At 31.6% G+C, this 21507-nt stretch overlaps 3 protein-coding genes across 12 annotated transcripts; 2 read left to right on the top strand and 1 right to left on the bottom strand.

The window, feature by feature from the left end:
• Nucleotides 1–212: 212 nt before the first annotated feature.
• Nucleotides 213–6264, top strand: LOC103827542 (cyclin-J18). 9 transcript variants are annotated; one of them, XR_004448726.1, is made up of 10 exons: nucleotides 213–1312; nucleotides 1393–1469; nucleotides 1872–1974; nucleotides 2073–2171; nucleotides 2265–2282; nucleotides 2369–2442; nucleotides 2541–2671; nucleotides 2755–2815; nucleotides 3943–4048; nucleotides 4523–6264. XR_004448726.1 is itself a non-coding variant. In XM_009103046.3 (10 exons), exons 1-9 carry the CDS (start codon nucleotides 1250–1252, stop codon nucleotides 4029–4031), a joined length of 711 nt encoding a protein of 236 aa, XP_009101294.1. In that variant the 5' UTR covers nucleotides 215–1249; the 3' UTR covers nucleotides 4032–4048; nucleotides 4523–6264. The 9 variants fall into 9 exon arrangements, 7 of the variants coding, with proteins under 7 accessions (XP_033129793.1, XP_033129792.1, XP_033129791.1 ...); XR_004448725.1 differs by having other exon boundaries at nucleotides 214–1312; nucleotides 2541–2667; nucleotides 2975–4048; XM_009103046.3 differs by having other exon boundaries at nucleotides 215–1312; nucleotides 2541–2667.
• Nucleotides 6265–8036: 1772 nt separating this feature from the next.
• On the top strand, nucleotides 8037–11825 carry LOC103827541 (65-kDa microtubule-associated protein 6). Of its 2 annotated transcripts, none has more exons than XM_009103042.3 (12): nucleotides 8037–8438; nucleotides 8893–9096; nucleotides 9183–9452; nucleotides 9527–9742; nucleotides 9828–9983; nucleotides 10071–10230; nucleotides 10309–10460; nucleotides 10542–10629; nucleotides 10716–10789; nucleotides 10865–10939; nucleotides 11019–11394; nucleotides 11472–11825. In XM_009103042.3, the coding sequence occupies exons 1-11, from the start codon at nucleotides 8361–8363 to the stop codon at nucleotides 11370–11372; spliced, it is 1827 nt and encodes a 608-aa protein (XP_009101290.1). In that variant the 5' UTR covers nucleotides 8037–8360; the 3' UTR covers nucleotides 11373–11394; nucleotides 11472–11825. The 2 variants fall into 2 exon arrangements, with proteins under 2 accessions (XP_009101290.1, XP_009101289.1); XM_009103041.3 differs by having other exon boundaries at nucleotides 8039–8438; nucleotides 11477–11825.
• A 586-nt stretch (nucleotides 11826–12411) lies between these two features.
• LOC103827540 lies at nucleotides 12412–15344 on the bottom strand. The gene is made up of 3 exons (XM_009103039.3): nucleotides 13305–15344; nucleotides 13028–13186; nucleotides 12412–12942 (listed from the first exon to the last, which is right to left on the bottom strand). The coding sequence occupies exons 1-3, from the start codon at nucleotides 13452–13454 to the stop codon at nucleotides 12691–12693; spliced, it is 561 nt and encodes a 186-aa protein (XP_009101287.2). The 5' UTR covers nucleotides 13455–15344; the 3' UTR covers nucleotides 12412–12690.
• Between the last annotated feature and the right edge of the window lie 6163 nt (nucleotides 15345–21507).

Below are 21507 nucleotides of genomic sequence, written 5' to 3'. Positions count from 1 at the left end.
TGGTATTTACGAGGAAACTTAGCGACGTCATTACGTGGAATCTTTACGTGGTCTTTACGACGAAATATCCTCCTTCGCTTTTACGACGAAATTATTTCCTCGCTAACTTACGACGAATTAGCGAGGATATATGCGTTACGACAAACGTATAACGACGAAACGGGTTTCCTCGCTAATTCGTCGTAACACTGCTTTTACGACGAAGTAACGAGGAAAACTGCCCTCGTAAAACTTGTGTTTTCTTTGCGTCGACCCATACCACACCAATGTTTTCATGATATTCAATTATTGATATTTTTTTTCTTTTTATCTTAATAAAATCCAGCTAGACATCAATACAAAAATATAATAATCCAAAAGTCATGTGAGAGTCTGATGAAAACATCCAAAATTTCAATAATTTGTAGATCCTCTACCTATACATATTAGTATACATCTAAGTAAAAATTAGATGGGACCGCGCAGTGATGCGCAAATTAGTGATATGTAAATAAAAAATAATATATAAATTAATGGATGATATATAATTATGATATGCATATTAATTAGGTTAAAATTATTTTTAAAATTATGATTTAATTTTTTTTAAGAAATTGATTAAGAGAAAATGAATTCTAAATACCATATTGCTTCAAATTAAATATAACCGATGAAATAAAAATTTAATGAATTTTACCAAAAAACAGATTTATAAACTTAAAAAAAAAAGTTTACATTAAAAGAAATCTTTTAAAATGACTATTTTAAAAAATGTATTTTTTACATGTGTTAAAATAAACCATAAGTTCTGTTTAGTTTGATTTCAAATTCTCTCTCATATTTTTTAATGAAAATCCGTTCTTCTTTTTATCTAATAATTAACCATCAATTTTATGGCAGTCAGCTATATGCATCCAATTTTCTTTTAGTTGCATGTGTTTTTTTTAACGCTGGATAATTATATTATTATAACTATAATATTATGTGTTTAATTTAAATTGCGTGTACTTTCCATGTTTGATTTCAGTAGTGCAATTTCAATATCACCAATAAATACAAAATTGAATGAATAAAGAGTCTCTCATCAATAAAACTCGCGATCACTGAAAAGAAAACCATCCATTGGGTCCCTTAATGGGCCAAGGCCCACATCTAAGGTTCGTGTCTAAATCATGATACTAAAACTAAAAGTTTTCAGGACTTCAGAGTTTCGGCGCCATTAGAGACGTTCAAAAGTTTCATCTGAGAGCTCCAAAATCAGAAGGGGGAGATGTCTACAGAGATCGCTCATCTGCGACGGAGGTTGGTCGAGTTCACGATTCAGTGTACCACTGTAAGTTAATCTTCTTCTCGATCAATTCATATTATGTTTACTCTTCCGTCTCTATTGATTTTGATTTTGCGCGACGAAAGCATCTCGAACTTCCTCCGATCGTTAAATACTCAGCACTATCGCTCTTCTTCGATCGGTTTCGTCCGTCTGTTGTCAGGTATTGCGATTTTTCTTCCTCAGATGTTTCTCGATTTGAGTTTTTGTTGATTTCGATTGATGTTTAGGGTCTAGTGACGAAAACGGTCTACTTGCTCGTTCCATTTGATTATGATTGGTTTAGTTGCGATTCATATACTCTAGATTTGGATTAGTGATCATTTCATCGTAGTTGCAAGCATGACTCGGTCTTGATATTTCCTCTTAGTCAGTTTGGGGGTTGAATGATCTATACATATGAACTATTTAAATTTTGGGAACTGAGGTGAATAATTTGTCTTGTTATGATTATGGCCGGCTTTGATTGTGAGATATCCTCTTCTGCATTTTGAGCTTTAAGTCGCGTTGTAGTATAACAGAGTTTGTTATTCTCTTCTTCTATGGATATCCCTTGGTAAAGCAGGTTCTTACAGAAGAAGAAGAAAGCAGAACACTGGCTGTTGCAACCGTTGACTGAAAGCAATCTGCAGCTGTTTGTGTTAGTCTCCATATGGATCTCGTGCAAAGTGTGTCTACCTTCTTTACTTCTGCTAGTGTTTGTGTGTCAGTGTGTGTGGTTCTCTTCTGTTGAATGTGGCTAGAGCTGAATTGTTGCCTGCTACAGATGCACTGTTCCCGAGGTTTATCGGTTCAAAGTCTGAAATCCTTGGGTGATAAGATGATCACAGAGCAGCTCTTCACGGTTCGGGATTTCATGGAAGCAGTAAGATACTTTTGAAAAGCTTGAAATTGTGACTGACTGTGTTAGATGCTTTAGCTTTTTTTCTTTTCATTGAGTTATGTGGTTCTTTTGCAGGAACTAGTTTTTCTGAAGGTAACCATTGTACGCTTGGGGATGTTGTTTACGCTATAGAAGCTCATCCCAACTTATTGTCTGCCTTCATAATTTAACATGAGAAGCAGGTGATGAAATTTGAGATTGGCACTTTAAATATAGCTTATACCCTGCTTGATGACCTTTTTATCCATTTCAAGTAAGTTGTTTTCATCCTTATCTAGTATCTAACTTCTTTAAGCTTGCTTGTTACTTGTTCTTAGTATCTAACTCCTAAACCATATTATCTACTAATAGGGAAGTTGCAAAGGTTGGAGAACTTTTGAACTTCGAAGCATGTATGGATATGATGGATCTTCTTTACGAGAAGGAGGAGACGTCCGTTCTCTACCATTCTTCCACATCTTTGGCCGCGTCCATTTTAGTTAGTTAATTGCTCTATTTATTCCTTAATTGGTGAAATCATATATATCAATAATGAAACGAAACTGTGTTCTTCTCTTGACGACAGGTCTCTTCTTACATAATAACCGTGCCTAAACAGCAGTGCGAGTTCCCTATTCTCCCATGGGGTAAAGCGTTCTTCTTGCTGCTATTTCCATCAAAAGCATTTATCGATGATAGATTTATATTTATCAAGTCATAGGGTATTGAACACGTTAGAAATAAGTTATACCATATAGGATCGCTAAGGGCCAAATGTTCACCTTTTTGACTACTCTGCATTTCAGCATCACGCAAAAGAAGAATACATTGTTGTTCCCACTTCAAGTCTTCTTCATCTTTCCCTTTAGACCCGGACATTGTATGATGTTCCTCAACTTAATACCTGTAATAATTATGATTATGAGCCATCAAGGTTGACTTACTGAGCTCTGACCACCGGCCATATACGGTTTACTGACCAGTCAAATCTTTGTGGCCCTTCAACTTTTTTTTGCTCAACCTAACGTATCTCTGGTCTGGGCCTCCCAAATATTGTACTGGACCGTATAGACTATTGATATAGATACAGTAATAGTAGAAGTCACTAGTTCAATGGTCAGCATTTCCTTTTTCCCATTGAAAAAACAAACCTCATTCTCATGGAGTTATAGCTGTAATACACTCACACACACACACACACACACACAAAGAAGAAATAAGAAAAGTCTATTTTTAATTTATTTCATAGGGTCCCTCTCCAAAATTTATTTTTCTTCATTTATGGAGTCTACACCACATTGTCTGGAAATTTTCTTTCTCTATATTACCCTTTTTCAGTTTTCATGGTAACAAACATGATAACTTTCAACATACTACTAAATTCTTGAAGAGATGATTTATGTCTTAATCTTTCACCTACTCATTTTTTTATATACACATGTACATGTAGATAGATCCATGTGGCCTGAGCCTTTACTATAAAGTTTAAAATGTTAGGCCTATCTTATTTGTAGGGACCATTGTAGAAACTAGAAAGAAGTAGAATGAGGTTTCTAAGGTTAGGAGAGGGTAGGCACTAGACATGGTTTTCTTCTGCTTCTGTGTTATCTGACTCTGTTATGTCTCTTGCTGACTATAGTAGATAAGACAATACAAATTTAAGACTTGCAGGCAATGATGATCTTAATTATTATGATTAAGGGATATATAATTCTTCATTTCATTAATATTACAGGACCCTACTTGGATTTACCATTTTGTTTGTTTCTGGCAGTTAAAATGGTGACAAATAAGGAAGAAAGGGAGGTGGTGGAGCTTGTTGGATACATACTTTCCCATGTCCTTTACTCTCACCCTTCCTAACACCTTAAACCCTACAGGTACACGCATCTCTGGTTCCTTCTTATCTACTTCTTTTTGTTAAAACATATTTTTGAGCAACTGTAGATATAATCAAAATATGTGTATATATGAAGATACAAGGACATGTAGGGCCTATCTATATACACACGTTATATAGTATATACGCATCATATAGGCAATTTCCTACTTTAATTTTTAATTCTCTTATACATCGTTACAAAATTCCACTCACGTTTTTGGTCCAAACGTCTGACATTTCATTTCGTGGACTTGTAGAACTGTAAAAGAAATGATTAGTCGGAATAAAACTTTAACTGAAAAAAAACTGTAAATGAAAAGGCAATTTAAATTGTTAATTAAAACAACATTTTGATACAGTAATAGTCTAATATAACTAGATTGATTGGGTTCCTGGCAAAAAAAACTAGGAACATATGGTAAAGAAGTTTCTATCACCCCTGTATTTTGTAACGTTTTATGATATTAATTAGGATATAAATACACGGATAGATCGATCGTTATACATACTGATACTACCATGTGGATCTATGCTTCACAAGGCAATGACGGTTGCGATGCGACATACCAGGCATGTGAGTTACTACATATCCACTTCATTCCATATAAAATACTTATTTTCACCTGCATAAATGTGCTAATTTATTATAACTCCTAAATGATATTGGTACTCTAACTCTGCATATTTGTCCTTACTGTACCACATTAGATTTTGTCTTCTCCAAATATCCTCGAATAATTAGTAGTATCACTAACTGTTAAATCTCACCAACATAAAGGACAAATAACTAATGATGACAAAAGAAAAGACACAAAACTGTGAAAATAAAGGGAGAGAGAGATTTCACTTGGCATGTATAGATTTTTTTGTTTGTGAGCTTTCTCAAGAGAATTCTAACTCCACAGTGATATGACACTGACGCAAAAATGAGCTGTGTTATATAACTTTAGATTAAAATAACTATTTGACCTTTTCGAATTTTTGAATTAGCGTTTATTTTGATTTTCAAACAACCAATAATTTAGGATCGTTGGGTTGTGAATTGGGTGTGCCACATTGATTATCATATCCAACGACTAGATAAGTATATGATTAGAAGGAATGATTAGATGCTTAATCGTAGTGGCATCCTAAGGGGTTTAGCACAATATTATAGTGATTTAATACCCCTTAACAGTGTTAAGTTTCATCATCAATTTTAATAGTTTACTGCTTCTGTTTCATGATATATTTACTATGTATAATAAATCATGTGATTACACTAATTAGCTACGGTTTAAGCAAAAAAAAAAACAACTAAATAGCTACGTTTCTTTCTTTGATAAAAACTTTTTAAAGTGAATAGTTTCTTCATAATCGTATCACGACTGTATCCAGCACGACGTTGACTTTTCATACTCAGTTTCTCACACATGCGGGGTATTAAATTGGGAGATAAATAAAACGAAAAGAAGAAAAAAATCAAATGTTCCAGTAAGGATTATGAATGTGGTTCTGTTTAATTCAAAACGTATTATTGAAGATACGTAGATGCTAACTACTCTAATATACTTAATGATAGAAAGAATGCGTCGTGAGTTTTTTTTAGTTTTACATATATTACTCCTATATTTGCTAAATGAATATAATATATACATACATATAACGCCAAGCATTTTGATTAGTTGGTATGGAGAGCAATAATAATGTAGGAATGGGATAGGGAACTAACACAAGTTGCTGATTAGAATTCGTAAAAGAGACTTCGACTTTTTTGATGAAACTCGCGGAGGAGAAGAGCGGCAATGAGTGACCACCCGTTTGATTAGACCTGATTAGCATCTTTCTTGTTATCAATGGGGTACGTATAATATCATTATCATCTTCAATTAAACAAGAGTTAATCCAATAGTAACCATAAACAGTGACACCTGTCCTCTTCGTCTATAGTGCAATATCTCCTATATATTAATTGAGAATTTTTTTTTTTGTAGTTACATGTTATCACTATGAAGGTTTTTAGAATCTTTAAAGAAATAAGTTGGTTCATCTAGTTATATAATAAATTTTAAACTAACCATAAATTCATGGTTAATGTTCTTTACTATTTCATTAAATAAAAGTTACGGAATTTCCTAATGTGTCTAAAGGATATATGTCAATTAGTGATTTTGAATAATAAAAATTTGATAAAAATTAGTGTATCTTCTATCATATTTGTTTAATTTAATCTATTAAAATAAATTAAACAACCACATTATGAAAACTGTTACAAGTCTCACATTCAAATTTTACATTTTTAAAATTTTTTAAAACGAATATAAATTATGAAAACTGTTACAAGTCTCACATTCAAATTTTGTGATCTATGGTTTAAAATTTTTGTTATGACAAGATACAAATGATTATAAAATAATATAAGTAAAAGTCTAATTTAATTAAATATTAATATTAAAAGATACATATATATATCATTTTAAATTAAACTATATACCATATAAAATACATAAATATTTTAATTTCAAAATTTACTTTGAACAATTTCTTTTGATAAAAGCTTTGAACAAACATTGACAACTTAATTTTTAAAAATTACAAATTACTAAAACTATTAATCCACAATGAGAATTTTGTTATCAGTAATTTAAAGTTTTTGCTATAAAATATACAAATGATAAAAAAAACATATGAGTAAAAAGCATCATTTAGTAGACATTAATATCATTTAAATTTAATCATATATCGTATCAAATAGAAAAAAAATTGTTTGGATTCATAAAATTTATATGTTCGCACCAATTTAATTATATATGTAATAGTTACTGAATTTTTAATTATTCAATATATATTTATTATGTAAAAACGTATAATATCTAACATAATTTATATATAATGTTCATTTCATGCAAGTCATAGATCTTAACCTAGTTAGTTCTTTAAAAGCGAGTAAATTAGTAATTTTTCGCATGATAATTGTTTGGTTGTTTTTCTTTAACATTGATTATAATTGTTTGGCCATTATAAGGTTTATGCAAAGTATCCTAGATAGAAACAATTTTTTTTTTTTGTTAATCCAGAGATTCCCCACTTACGTAGGTCATTCCCCTGGGCCTGATTAGGTAGCAGTCCACTTCAGCCTTAACACCCAGTACCGCATTTGGTGACAGAATGGGCAGTTCGCCTCCGCCTGACGTCGAACCCGTGAGCATGACGATTGGCCCCCAGGATCCTTACCAAGCGAGCTACCTCATCCCGTCGGAACCGTTTTTTATCCGGACACTATTTATGATACCCAAATATAATTACTACGATCAATTAGCAAAAGTTATCTAGAGTATGTATGTACTATTTGATTTCGAATACAATGTGCAACATTAGAAACATTATATCTCAAACTTTTTAGAATATTGATTAGGTACCTAACTAAATAACAGTATAGTACTGACAACAAATCTCTGACTTAATTAGTTAGTGGTAGACCCTATCCAATATTGTCTAAACAAATTTTTAAACGCTGCTTTTATGCAAGGAATATTAAATTGTACATTATATTATAACTTGTCTACCTACTTTGCCAAAGGAATTAGCTACCCCAGATTCGTAAAAATATCATACTATTATAGAAAACATATTCAGTAAAGAATCGTATATTTTAAACATAAAACAAAATGTTATCGTAAAGAATAGACTTCACCGTCAAAACACAGCTACTTATGTCAGTGACTCTTCTTCTATCACCACTACACGACATAAATTCTAACTCACTCTTCACGTAACTCGCGTGACTCTCACTCTTCGATTTTAATTGGAGCATATCTTCCACGCGCAATTAATTGGTCACGCGCTTATCGTCTGGCGCCACTCATCCGCACCGTACCCGTCGTCGGTCTTTACGCCAATCTAACGTATTTTGCCGCGAAAGAGAATAGTATATTATAAATATAACATTAATAAATAAATGAATAATGTCGAATAATGTAAAATTCGATTTAAAAAGAAGGTCATTATTGTTTTCTTCTTTTTTGTTTTAAATCTTCTCTGTTACTTGCTACCTGTTCTTTCTCTCTATCTTCATTCTCCTTTTTGAGCTTAAATCAGCAAATTGTTATTTTTCTTTCTCTACTTTGCTTCTGTGAATTGGTTTTTCTTTCTTCTGGAAAGTAATGAGTGGCTTTTAATGTTTCTCTCATCTTGAAAGCTTCAGATCTGGTTCTTGTGTCTGCAAAGTAGTTGTGTTCTGTTTTTTCTTTCTTCAGTTGAGCACCCATTTTTGTGAAATAAAAAAAAACTCTTTTGTGGTTGCTTCAAGATCCTGAAAATCTGGTGAAAAAATGCTGCAAGTTGGAAGTTCCAATGCCCTCTTTTTCCAAACAAACACTACTTGTAATAATCTTCTCCGAGAGCTTCAGGTTCCTTCTTCTTCCTCTTTATCCTTTCTGTTAATTTTTTATTTTTATTTTGGATTTTCTTGATGATGACGGTTTATGGAAAATAATGTCACTGTTTGTTTTACTTCCAAAAGGGGGGTAAAGGATAAATCTTTTGGTCATAATGAGTTTTCAGTAGAGACAATTTTAACTGAACTAGTCTTTTTTTTTTTTTTCATCATCTTTTTCTTCTTTAGGTCAAAGGGTTCCTGTGAATTTTGACTAAACATGCCTCTTTGTTTCTTTAATTTGTAGTCACTATCCCGGTTTTATCTCAATTTCTTGAAATTTCTTTACTATTTTTTTGGTCTACATGTAACTGTTGATGTTTTCAATTTCAGACAAGGTTTGTAGTAAAAACAATTATGTTAGTTGTCTTCTTTAGAGGCTAATTTCATTAGTTAAAAAAAATAGTTTTTTGGATGTATTGAAACAGCAAATATGGGTTGAAATTGGTGAGAGTGAGGCAGAGAAAGACAAGATGCTGATGGAATTGGAGAAAGAATGTCTTCAAATCTATCAAAGAAAAGTTGACGAAGCTGCAAATTCTAAGGCACGGCTTCATCAGTCTGTTGCAGCTATGGAAGCTGAAGTTGCTTCTCTAATGGCTGCTCTTGGAGTCTTAAACATCAACTCACCGGTACCACCTATCTTCATGATAAGTTTTGATTGTCCTTCCAACTATATTAAGCTCATTCCAATTGAACTTTGTGTTTTGATACTCAGATAAAAGTGGATAAAAGCTCAAAATCATTGAAAGAAAAGCTTGCAGCTGTGACCCCTCTAGTTGAGGAGTTGAGGATTCAGAAAGAGGAGAGGATGAAGCAGTTTTCTGACATAAAGGCCCAAATCGAGAAGATCAGTGGAGAGATTTCAGGATACAGTGAACATCTCAACAAGGGCATGATCAGTTCCTTGACTCTCGAGGAACAAGACTTGACTCTCAGGAAACTCAACGAGTATCAAACACATCTCCGCACACTTCAAAAGGAAAAGGTGAACAGCTTTTATCACATATTCATAACACCTAATGAACAACAAAGTTTCTTACAAACCCTGACTTCATGCAGTCTGATCGCCTCAACAAAGTCTTGGGCTATGTCAACGAGGTGCACACGCTTTGCGGTGTTCTAGGAGTTGACTTTAGTCAGACGGTTTGTGAGGTTCATCCGAGCTTGCATAGGACAGACCACGAGCAGTCTACAAACATTAGTGATAACACACTTGAAGGACTAGACAACATGATTCAGAAGCTAAAAACCGAAAGAAGAGCTCGGTTTCAAAAGGTATGGCTTCTGCTTTAATATACTTGTTTACACTATTATTATTATTCTTCATAAATTGGTTTCCTACTTCCAAATGTGCGTGCAGCTGAAGGATGTAGTGGCTTCGCTTTTCGAGCTATGGAATCTAATGGACACACCACAAGAAGAGAGAACTAAATTTGGCAGAGTTACTTATGTTGTGAGATCATCTGAATCTAGTATCACTGAGCCAGGCATCCTTTCCACCGAGACAGTTGAACAGGTTTTGTAGAAGTTGTTCTATTATTCCACATTCATGTATTTAATCACATTCTTGATCTGGGTCTATGTGTTTTTACTTTTACAATAGGTGTCTGCGGAAGTGGAGAGTTTGAGTAAACTAAAAGCTAGCAAAATGAAGGAACTTGTGATGAAACGAAGGTCTGAGTTAGAGGATCTTTGCAGATTAACTCACATTCAACCTGATACAAGCACTTCAGCTGAGAAATCAAGTGCACTAATAGATTCTGGTAAAAAAAAAAGTGATTGAGCTTTTGGTTTTGAACCCTCTTGTCAGTTCCTTTTGTTCTAAGCCATGTTTCTTTCAGGTTTAGTGGACCCTTCGGAGCTTCTTGCAAATATCGAAATGCAAATAAACAAGATTAAAGACGAAGCACAGAGCCGTAAAGACATCATGGACAGAATAGACCGTTGGCTCTCCGCATGTGAAGAGGAAAACTGGTTGGAAGAATATAATCTGGTATGAGAAGCTTTAAACGCACAAAAAGAAAAATAGATTTATTGACGTATGTGTGTTTAAAGATTCTTTCTTTGGTTTCAGGATGAGAACAGGTATAGCGCTGGAAGAGGTGGACATGTAAACCTCAAGCGTGCAGAACGAGCAAGGGTTACAATCAATAAGATCCCAGGTATTTTCCACCATTCGCATTTTGTGGAATGAATAATATTAACTAAAGAACCTTATCTCATTCCTCTGTATGTTGTTTTTCTGCAGCAATGGTTGACAATCTTATCAAGAAAACGCTAGCTTGGGAAGAGGAAACGCAGAAGTCATTTCTCTATGATGGTGTAAGTTACCACTCTTCTAAAGAACATTTACACAGCTAAAGTCTTTTCTCTGATTCTTGTGATTACATTCTATAGGTTCGGTTGGTTAACATACTAGAAGACTACAAACTGACAAGGAAACAACAAGAAGAGGAAAAGAAAAGATACCGGGTTTGTCATTATAAAAACACTCTGAGAATTTTCTAATTTGCTTGTCAGTGTAAATAAGTTTTATATATCCTTGTGGCAGGACCAAAAGAAGAGGCAGGATCTCTTACTAACCCAAAGGGAATCCATTTACGGATCAAAACCGAGTCCAAGAAGAAGCAGCAGCTTCAGAAAGCCCAATGGTTACAGCATTAGCAATGGGAACGGTTCAATGCCTCCCACGCCTCGCAGAAGCTCGGTAGGGACAACAACTCCTGACCTTCTTCTGACACCAAGATCTTACTCTGGTCACCATCGCCAAAACGGGTATTTCAAAGAAGTTAGGAGACTCACTTCCACTCCATTAAACTATGTGGCCATACAGAAGGAAGATACTGCTTCTACTACTTACACATCGATTTATAGCTCTGAGCCAGACTCACCTCTCCAAGGCTGACTTTGACTCTCCTTTCGCACTGGTAAGTAGAACAGATCAAAACTTGTTTAGCTTTTAACATGCTTTTATTGAAGTGATTTTTTTAAAAACTATTGTTAATGCAGAGATTGATGTTTAGAAGTTGGATATATGTGGTTAAGGATTTGTGAAGTAATCTTTAATAATGATGTTATCGTTAAGAAGAAGTCAGTGGTGGATGAAGATGCAGACTTGTGAATACAGGAAGGTGACTTGACTTGTTTAGGAGATATGGAGAGACAACGAGTATAAATAAAATAAAACTGTATCTGTAACTCTTTTTAATCTTTCAGTGAGAAAATACTATTTTTGCCGTGTGAAAGTGCGTGGGTGTGTGTGTACGTATTTGTGTATATAAAATATACGTATTTGTTTTGAGATGTGAATTTTTTTATTATTTATTTGTGTGGTCTTAGTAGTGCTTTTCATACTGAATCAGTGAATTATTGCTTTTTTTAATTTTTTGGGTATCTCAAATCTGTTGAATTGCAAATGAATTGAGTTGTTAATTTTCTCTTTATTTTCTTAATAAATATTACCTATATTGTAAAATGTCAACAAAATAGTGAGTTTGCAAAAACACGAAATACTGTATAAAATAATTGTATGCAAAACTCATTGTCACTAATACATACACAAGAATAACTTTTTTTTTTTACTTTTGTGTACACTATCGAGAATATAAAATTTTCTCTTTTATCTGTAGACATATACATGACAAATTATACTTTATTGTAACAATTTACACCGTTTTGTGATTTACCGATTCGTATAGATACTGGTTGCACTAAGATGAGCAGTTTTATTATCACAAACCGATTTGATCAAGTTCCTGAAAACAAGTCCTGTGTTTTTATTCTTATTTACTTTTTTAAACGACTCTTATTACTTCTATGTATACACTTTTATCAAATAACACCACCACCTTCTCTCTTCTTGGTCTTACTAACAGAGAATTTTTCAAATTACCAGCATATATTTTCTGACAGAAACTAAAGTATGGCGCATTAAACCCATATTGGAGGACTTCATAAAGCATGGGCCATTAGTATAATACTGATTGAAAATGTTGCCCGGAAAGCCCAAATTCTACATTCGGCCCCGCATTTACATACACGAAAATAGAAATTTTTATATCTGCGCGAACCGTACCTAACCGGGCCGGTTAACACCGAACAATAATATAACACTTATACCGAGAACTTGGTACTACGTAACGACGATCTACGTTAAACACAACAAAAACTAAAAAGCAATCGCTGGCGAAAAAATAAAACAACTCAAAGGGTTGATTTTTTTTTTAAGGCTCGAACTCGTGAACTTGTTGAAAAACTCGGTAGATTGTTGTGGCAGTGGATCTTCGAGATGTGGTTTCTTCCTCATGATGAGTTGATGTTGAGAACATAGATCTCGTGAAGAAACTGTTGTCTCCTTCGACAAACGAGTTGCGTCTCTTTCTTACGTTGCGGACATGACGTGGAGGTGGATAAACTGGAGTTTCGCAGCTGGCTCTGTGTTTAACCCAGCCCGGTTTGGTTTTCTCCGTAGAATTCTTCACAGTAAAAATGAATTTTCACTATCAACTGAGAAACTTGGTTTAGTTTCGAGAGTAAGGGCTTTCAAAAGACAAAACTTACGTGGATGAGAGCAGATGAGATTGGTACGGGACATTTAACCGGACGATCTTCTTCTTCCGGTTCAATAGGATGCTCAACGGGACAAAACTCAGCTTCGAGTTGGTTGTCCTCTTCATCGTATTCCATCAACACTATCTCCTCCACACTTTCTGGTTTGACCTAACGAAACCAAAGAAAACAAGAGAATTAACATTTCGTAAAATAATTGAAAGCGTAGGGTTTGCGTCTATATATAAGGATGTAAAAAAGCTTTGTTTAAGAAAAGAAAAAAACTCACTGGGGGAAGGAAGTCCATTAGCTTCGTGAAGATGAAGGAGTTGAGAGAGAAGAGTGTTGTGAATGTGAGAGAGTTGGTGTGTTTAAAAGGGTAAACAAAAGAAGAGAAAGTGAGGAGGTAAAAATAGATAATTAAAAGTTGGTCTTGCATGAAAAGGAGGGATTTTTAACCCCACAGTGAAAAAAGATGTGAGGCAGGAAAAGATTCCTTAACCTCTCACTATTTTTCTTTGCTTTTTAGGTCCCATTTTCATGTAATTCAAATGGTGTATGGGTAACAAAACTTTCTGTAGATTGGTTTACTTATAGCAATCGGTGCCAAACACTACGACATGAGATGTGTAAACCGACCGTATAAAAGAAATTATCAAATTTAAATTAAAAAATGAAGTGTAATCCCACTGGTATATATAAAATTATTTAGGTCACACTGATAATATTTGTTAAATAACAATCACAATATCCAGTTGACAAAAAAAAAACAATCACAGTATCCAGAGAGTTAATTTAACATCATGTATATACTTTTCTGTTAATGTTAAATGTGTATTTTAACAAATATTTATATGTTTCTGCACATCAAAACTAATGTAGTTTGATGTATTTATATAAATTACATCACTGCTATTATTTTTTTGTTTCAAGGTCTAAAAAGATGAATTCAAAGAACTACTATATTATATACGCTTTCCTGCTTTTATAAAAAGGAGATGCCATCTTTCTTTGAAAATCTGAACAATATTTCGCTTTGTTTCATGTCTTACTTTTTTCTTCTTCTTTCCCTTTTAGGGTGTGAAGAAGATTGGTGATGTAGAGAAAGCTATCGCTCGTATTCTGTTAAATTAAAATTATATACTAGCTTTCACAGAAAATAAATAAAGCCGGCCGTTATGGGGAAAGCATGAGGTCGACCACTTTACTTTACTCAACAAGCCGTTTTCTGTATGGACATAGAAAAGCAATCTTACCAAAAATACACAACTCCAGTCTATGCAAATGACGATATATACATACTTAAATTATTAGCGCGCTAATCAGCCTTATAGTTATAATAGAAAAACTGGTAGAGAAATATGCTAACTTATAGTGATTTTGATTTAATCAAATAGGCAACTTCTTTTTTGGACATCCACATACGACAGTTATTGATATACGGTAAGGACACGTTTTATTTGAATAACTACGAGCATAATAACAGTGAGGTTCATATTAATATCTACAGAAAAATTTATAGCTATTCGAAATAATAGAACTGCTATTAGAAATAAAATTGGTATTATTATTTCACTTATTATTAATGATAATACAAATACGTATGTAAAAAGATATTGTATAGAGTTTGTAGATTTCAGTACCGGCCATGGTCATCGCCTACTATCAAGTCGACATCATCAAATAGTTGAGTGATTGAATTATGGTTAATGTGTATTTTAATTGGTTTCTAGGATTAATTATAAATACTTTTAAAATATGAAGCCTGTAGAGATTTTTGTGCCTGTGAGTGAACTCAAGTTTGGATAGAGACCGCAATCCATTGCTGATATGTGAAGTGACAATTTGTCCTTTGATATGTTTTTACCGGTTGTCCAGTTCTCAGGAAATGGGCCTAAAGCATAGTGGGCGAATTGCTGACAATGCAAGATTTCATAAAATGCATTAAATAGTTACTATTATATTTTTGGGCAACACTCATTTAGATTAAACGAGTGATTAACATAAAAACTAGTTCTATGAACTGGTGACATCTAGAGAACAAAATGAAAAGGTACATACCAGTAAATTAGAAAATACAGGAGTTAGTTCCAAATAACGTAGGCAACTTTTAGCTTATGTAAATCCTTTATCCTTAGCTTTATTGTATTTCCGTAGAGTTCCCTCATTTGTACTTAGATGAATTATATTATTTGAAAATAATGAACAATTCTCTCAAATAATTTTTAAGTTTCTATCACAAATTTTTTTTTTAAAGAGGAAAACAACCAAAGATGTTTCATTAAAGAGACAAAAGACTATTTTATCTCTTGATTTATAAATATACAAATATAAATAAATAATAATAATAAGAATAATAATAATAAAATTAATATTTTTTTCAAATTGAAAAATATTTTTTTTCAAATATTTTTAAAATTTTAAACTCCATTCTTTATCTCTAAACCCTAAATCTAAATTAGTTTTTTTAGAAGTATAAATGTATATTTACCCTTTAATGAAATTTTTTTGTCATTTTTTCTTTGAGACTTTTTGTGAAAATAAATTAAAAATAGCTTACATAGAAAATTTTTCAAAAATAAATGAACAAGTAATAAGAAGAAAAAGGACGAATTCAATATATATAAGAAAAATGAAGGTTTTAATGAACTAGTGACAAATCTGTTTATCACAGAAGACTCCTACTAGGCGTGGACATATTAACCGAAATCCGAACCGATCCAAAAACCGCGAACTGAAAACCGAACCGAAATTAAAAAACAAACCGAACGAGTTTTAGATTCATTCAGTCTAGATACCCATACCCGATTGGTTATATCCGATACCCTAACTAATTACTGAAGTACCCGAATATATATATATATATATAAATTACTAATCCTAAATTTACATCTTTCATTCCATTCATTTTCCCGTCTTCTCCTTCTTCAGCGTATATGTTCAGTACATACTCAAACTCATTTTATGACCGATTACACGTATGAATCACTATACTTTGCGATTTTGATTTATGTTTGATTACAAGTAGGTTTTGCGATTTGTTTTCTCTTTGCTCTTTATACAGGCATGAGCTCAAACATTCATGATTATCCATGTTTGATTTCTGTTTGATTTTGATGTCTCTTTGATTTTGATTTATGAATAGATGGGTTTTTACCATTTTTTATACAAGATAATACAAATAGAAATTACACGAAGAAAAAGAATACATGTTCGTGTTCCTAAACGTAATAACAAATCAGAAAGATCATAAATCTTATATTAAGTTGTTCAATCTTTTAATTTCAATAGTATTGCTTATGGTCTCACATGGTTAAATCAAGGATACATAGAATTTTTTTATTATTTGTTACAAAATTCGGTTATATCCGAAATAACCTTAAAAACCCAAACCCGATCTGAAATATAAAATAACCCGAATGGGTTATGTACCTCTCTATCCAAAAACCCGAAAATCCGAAGCACCCGACCCGAACGGATACCCGAACGCCCAGGCTTAACTCCTACTGTAAAAGGCCTACATTATCCTTAACCTAACTTTTCTGATTCAAAGGATTCTAATAGTATAAAACATTTAACCGAACTGGTGACGTGGAGCGAGACGTTATTCAGTTGATACGTTACAGATTTCATTTGATGACGTGTGACATCTCCTCATCCGAGGGTCGTCGATGATCTGTGGAAAAAAACCGTGGATTGGCCGTGGACATAGAGCGTTTGTGGGGGACCCAAGTGAAAGTGTAGGTTGTACGGTGGGTTTATGGTTACATAAACAATAATGTAAGTCATTCTTTAATAATTATTAGTTATTAGCCTTCTTCCTCCCTCCTTCCTCTTTATATTATACTATAGTACTATTATATAGTAGGTTGTTCTAAGAACGGAGAAATCAAGCTCCATCTTTCTCAAGTAATTTAACGTCCATAGAGATAAGAGAGACGATCACGCTTTTTTCTTTTCTTGGTGTCACTTTCTTGAAGATCTAAAGAAAAAAAAGAGGAGAGAATATGGCAGAAGGTGCGTACTCCAAACCCACCTATCTTGGCCGCTACATTGTTTTCTACGCTATACTCTTGTATTATGTTGCGTTTTGTTCAGTTTCCACCATCCACTTCGTCTTTCCCTTCACTCTCCGTGTCATGCACATTGGTTGGCTCATTTTTGTCGACAAACGATGGAACGTGCTCGCTATTCTTCTCTGTTTAGCCGCTTTTGTCCGCTACATCTTCTCCAAGAGCAACAAAGAGTACTCAACGACTGAGGCAGAAGATCTGCTATTTCAATCATCGTATATGGCTTTCGAGCAGCCTTCGTATACGCCATTGTCTCCTCCTTCTTCTTTGCTATCTCCACCGTCGTCTCCGCCTTCTTCTTTTACGTATCGACGTTCATCTTTGTCGCTTTCATGGTCTTCTTTACAGTCATCTCCCCGTTCTTCTTTTTCTTCGCTGCCGCCTCCCCCTCCGCCGTTCAAAATGAGACCATGTAAAAGCAAATACGTTAGGATGGCTAGCAATGCCAGTCTTAGCTCTGAAGAGTCCGGGGACAGCTACATAGATTCTAAAGCTGAAAAGTTTATCGCCCAGTTCAGAAGTCGACTCAAGTTTGAGAAAGAGAGACTACACGAGTGCGCGCGCGAACAAATCCTGCGATCCTAATAATTAATTACTGTTTTGAATCTTAGACCATCTCCAATAGCTTATTCTATTTTTTACTCTAAAATAAAGTAATTCTATAATAGAGTTTGAATTTGCTCCAATGGCACTCTAAAATAGAGTAGAAAATAGAGTGATGAACAAAAAAAAAATAAATTACTCTATAATTAGAGTAAACCTATTTTTACTCTATTATATAGTGATAAATAGAGTACCATTGGAGCTTTTTTTACTTTAAACTCTATTTTAAAGTAAAAAATAGAGTGGGGTTGAAGATGCTCTTAGAACGTTAGTTAATATATGATCACTTGTCAAGTCGTTACGACAGTTAAACATATCGTCTGTTTTGCTTTTTGCACAAGAGTTAAACGTAACATAACTCTCGTAAACATATTTGGTTTTATGCTTCGAAAACGCAGATTTTTCTCCAATAATAAGAATATTAGATATAAATTAATGTTATGTTTTTGATGTACATTATTAAGTTACAAAGTTTTATTATATCAAAGAAGAAAATTATTTTATTTAAAATTATATAATTTATCAATTAATTAATGTCAAATCTAACATTCTTAAAATATGCCCATCCATAAAAAACACTCTTGTTATTTCAATTTTTGAATCAAAATTTCAAATCTACAATATTTCTATGCAAAAATGATAATTTTTCCAAAATATCAGTTTTTTAAATTTTTTTTTGAAAAAGAATGCATATTGATCAAATAATCTAAAAGAATGTACATATATCAACAAAAACTCTTGTTATCCTAATTTATAAATTACAATCCCAAATCTATAATCTTTCTTCACAAAAATGATAACTTTCCCAAAATATCGGTTTTCGAAAATTTTATTTAAAAATTGAACCTATTCATCAAATAATCTAAAAGAATGTACATATATCAACAAAAACTCTTGCTATCCTAATTTCTAAATTACAATCTCAAATCTATAATCTTTTTTTTACAAAAATGACAACTTTCCCAAAATAGCAGTTTTAAAAAAATTATTTAAAAATTAAAACTATTGATCAAATAACCTAAAAGAATGTTATTCAAAATTTAAAATATTTCTCTACGAAATTATAAATTACCTAAAATAATAATTTTTAGAAAGTTTATTTTTAAAAAGCCACCTATTGATCAAAAATTTTAAAAATATGCTCATCCATAAACAAATCTTGTTATCTCAATTTCTGAATCAAAATTTCAAATCTATAATATTTCTCTACAGAAATGATAACTTTCCTAAAATGTAAGTTTTTAGAAAGTTTATCTAAAAAATATAACCTAATGATAAAAAATTCTTAAAAAACGCCCATCTATCAACAAACACTATTGTTATCCTAATATCCAAATTGCAATCTCAATTCTAGAGTATTTCTATGCAAAAATGATAACTTTCGCAAAATAGAAGTTTTTAAAAAAATTATTTAAAAAGAATGCCTATTAATCAAATAATCTGAAAGAATGCCCATATATCAACAAAAACTCTTGTTATCCTAATTTCTAAATTACAATCTCAAATCTGTAATCTTTTTCAACAAAAATGCTAACTTTCCCAAAATAGCAGTTTTTAAAAAATTATTTAAAAATTGAACCTATTGAGTAAATAAACTAAAATAATGTCATATATCAACAAAAACTCTTGTTTTTATAATTTCTAAATTACTATCCAAAATCTACAATATTTCTCTACAAAATTATAAATTTCCTAAAATAATAGTTCTTAGAAAGTTTATTTTTAAAAAGCCACCTAGTGATCAAAAATTCTAAAAATATGCCCATCCATAAAAAAAGCTCTTGTTATCCAAATTTCTGAATCAAAATTTCAAAGCTACAATATTTCTCTACCAAAATGAAAAATTTCCTAAATTAGAAGTTTTTCGAAAATTTATTTTTAAAATATAACCAAATGATAAAAAATTCTTAGTAAATGCACATCTATCAACAAAAACTCTTGTGATCCTAATTTCAAAATTACAATCTCAAATGTATAATCTCTTTCTACAAAAATGATAACTTTTCCAAAATAGCAGTTTTAGAAAATTTATTTAAAAATTGAACCTATTGACTAAATAAACTAAAATAATGTCATATATAACCAAAAACTCTTGTTTTCCTAATTTCTAAATTAAATTCAAAAATATACATTATTTCTCTACAAAATTATAAATTTCCTACAATAATATTTTTTAGAAAGTTTATTTTTTAAAAGCCACCTATTGATCAAAAATTCTAAAAATATGCCCATCCATAAAAAAAAAAACTCTTGTTATCCCAATTTCTGAATCAAAATTTCAAATCTACAATATTTCTCTAGAAAAATGATAACTTTCCTACACTAGAAGTTTTTTGAAAATTTATTTTTAAAAATATAACCTAATGATAAAAAAATTCTTAAAAAATGTCCATATATCCAAAAAAACTCTTGTTATCCTAATTCCTAAATTATAATCACAAATCTATAATATTTTTTAGGAAAAATGATAACTTTCCCAAAATAGCAGTTTTAAAAAAAAAATATTTAAAAAGAATGTCTATTCATCAAATAATAAAAAAATGTCCATATATCAACAAAAACTCTTGTTATCCTAATTTCTAAATTACAATCCCAAAACTACAATATTTTTTATGCAAAAACGATAACTTTCTCAAAATAGCAGTTTTTTAAAAAAAAATTTAAAAAGAATGTCTATTGATCAGATAATCTAAAAGAATGTCTATATATCAACAAAAACTCTTGTAATCCTAATTTGTAAATTACAATCCTAAATCTATAATCTTTCTTTACAAAATTGATAATTTTCCCAAAATAGCAGTTTTAGATATTTTTATTTAAAAATAGAACCTGTAGATCAAATAATCAAAGAGAATGTCCATATATCAACAAACACTCTTGTTATCCAAATTTCTAAATTACAATTCCAAATCAATAATCTTTCTTTACAAAAATGATAATTTTCCCAAAATAGCAGTTTTAGAAAATTTTATTTAAAAATTGAACATATTGATCAAATAATCAAAAAAAATGTCCATATATCAACAAACACTCTTGTTATCCTAATTTTTAAATTACAATCCCAAATCTATAATCTTTTTCTACAAAAATGATAACTTTCCCAAAATAGAAGTTTTAGAACATTTATTTAAAAATTGAACCTATTGATTAAATAAACTAAAAGAATGTCATCTATCAACAAAAACTCTTGTTATCCTAATTTCTAAATTACAATCCAAAATCTACATTACTTCTCTACAAAATTATAATTTTCCTAAAATGATAGTTTTTAGAAAGTTTATTTTTGAAAAGCCACCTATTGATCAAAAATTCTAAAAATATGCCCATCCATAAAAAAAACTCTTGTTATCCCAATTTCTGAATCAAATCTCAAATCTACAATATTTCTCAACAAAAATGATAAATTTCCTAAAATAGAAGTTTTTAGAAAATTTATTTAAAAAATATAACCTAATTATAAAAAAATTCTTAAAAAATACACATCTATCAACAAAAACTCTTGTTATCCTAATTTCAAAATTACATTCTCAAATCTACAATATTTTTTATGCATAAACGATAACTTTCCCAAAATAGCAGTTTTTTTTAAATTCGTTTTTAAAAAAGAATGCATATTGATCAAATAATCTTAAAAATGCCATATATAAACAAAAAATTTTGTTATCTTAATTTATAAATTACAATCCCAAAGATATAATCTTTCTTTACAAAAATAACAACTTTCCCGAAATAGCAATTTTAGAAAATTTATTTAAAATTAAACCTATTGATCTAATAATCTAAAAAAATGTCATCTATCAACCAAAGCTCTTGTTA

This window comes from Brassica rapa, chromosome A06, assembly GCF_000309985.2.
Source record: "Brassica rapa cultivar Chiifu-401-42 chromosome A06, CAAS_Brap_v3.01, whole genome shotgun sequence".
Taxonomy (NCBI): Eukaryota; Viridiplantae; Streptophyta; class Magnoliopsida; order Brassicales; family Brassicaceae; genus Brassica; species Brassica rapa.
The sequence above is the reverse complement of the archived record's forward strand: the minus strand, read 5'-3'. Positions and strand labels throughout refer to the sequence as shown.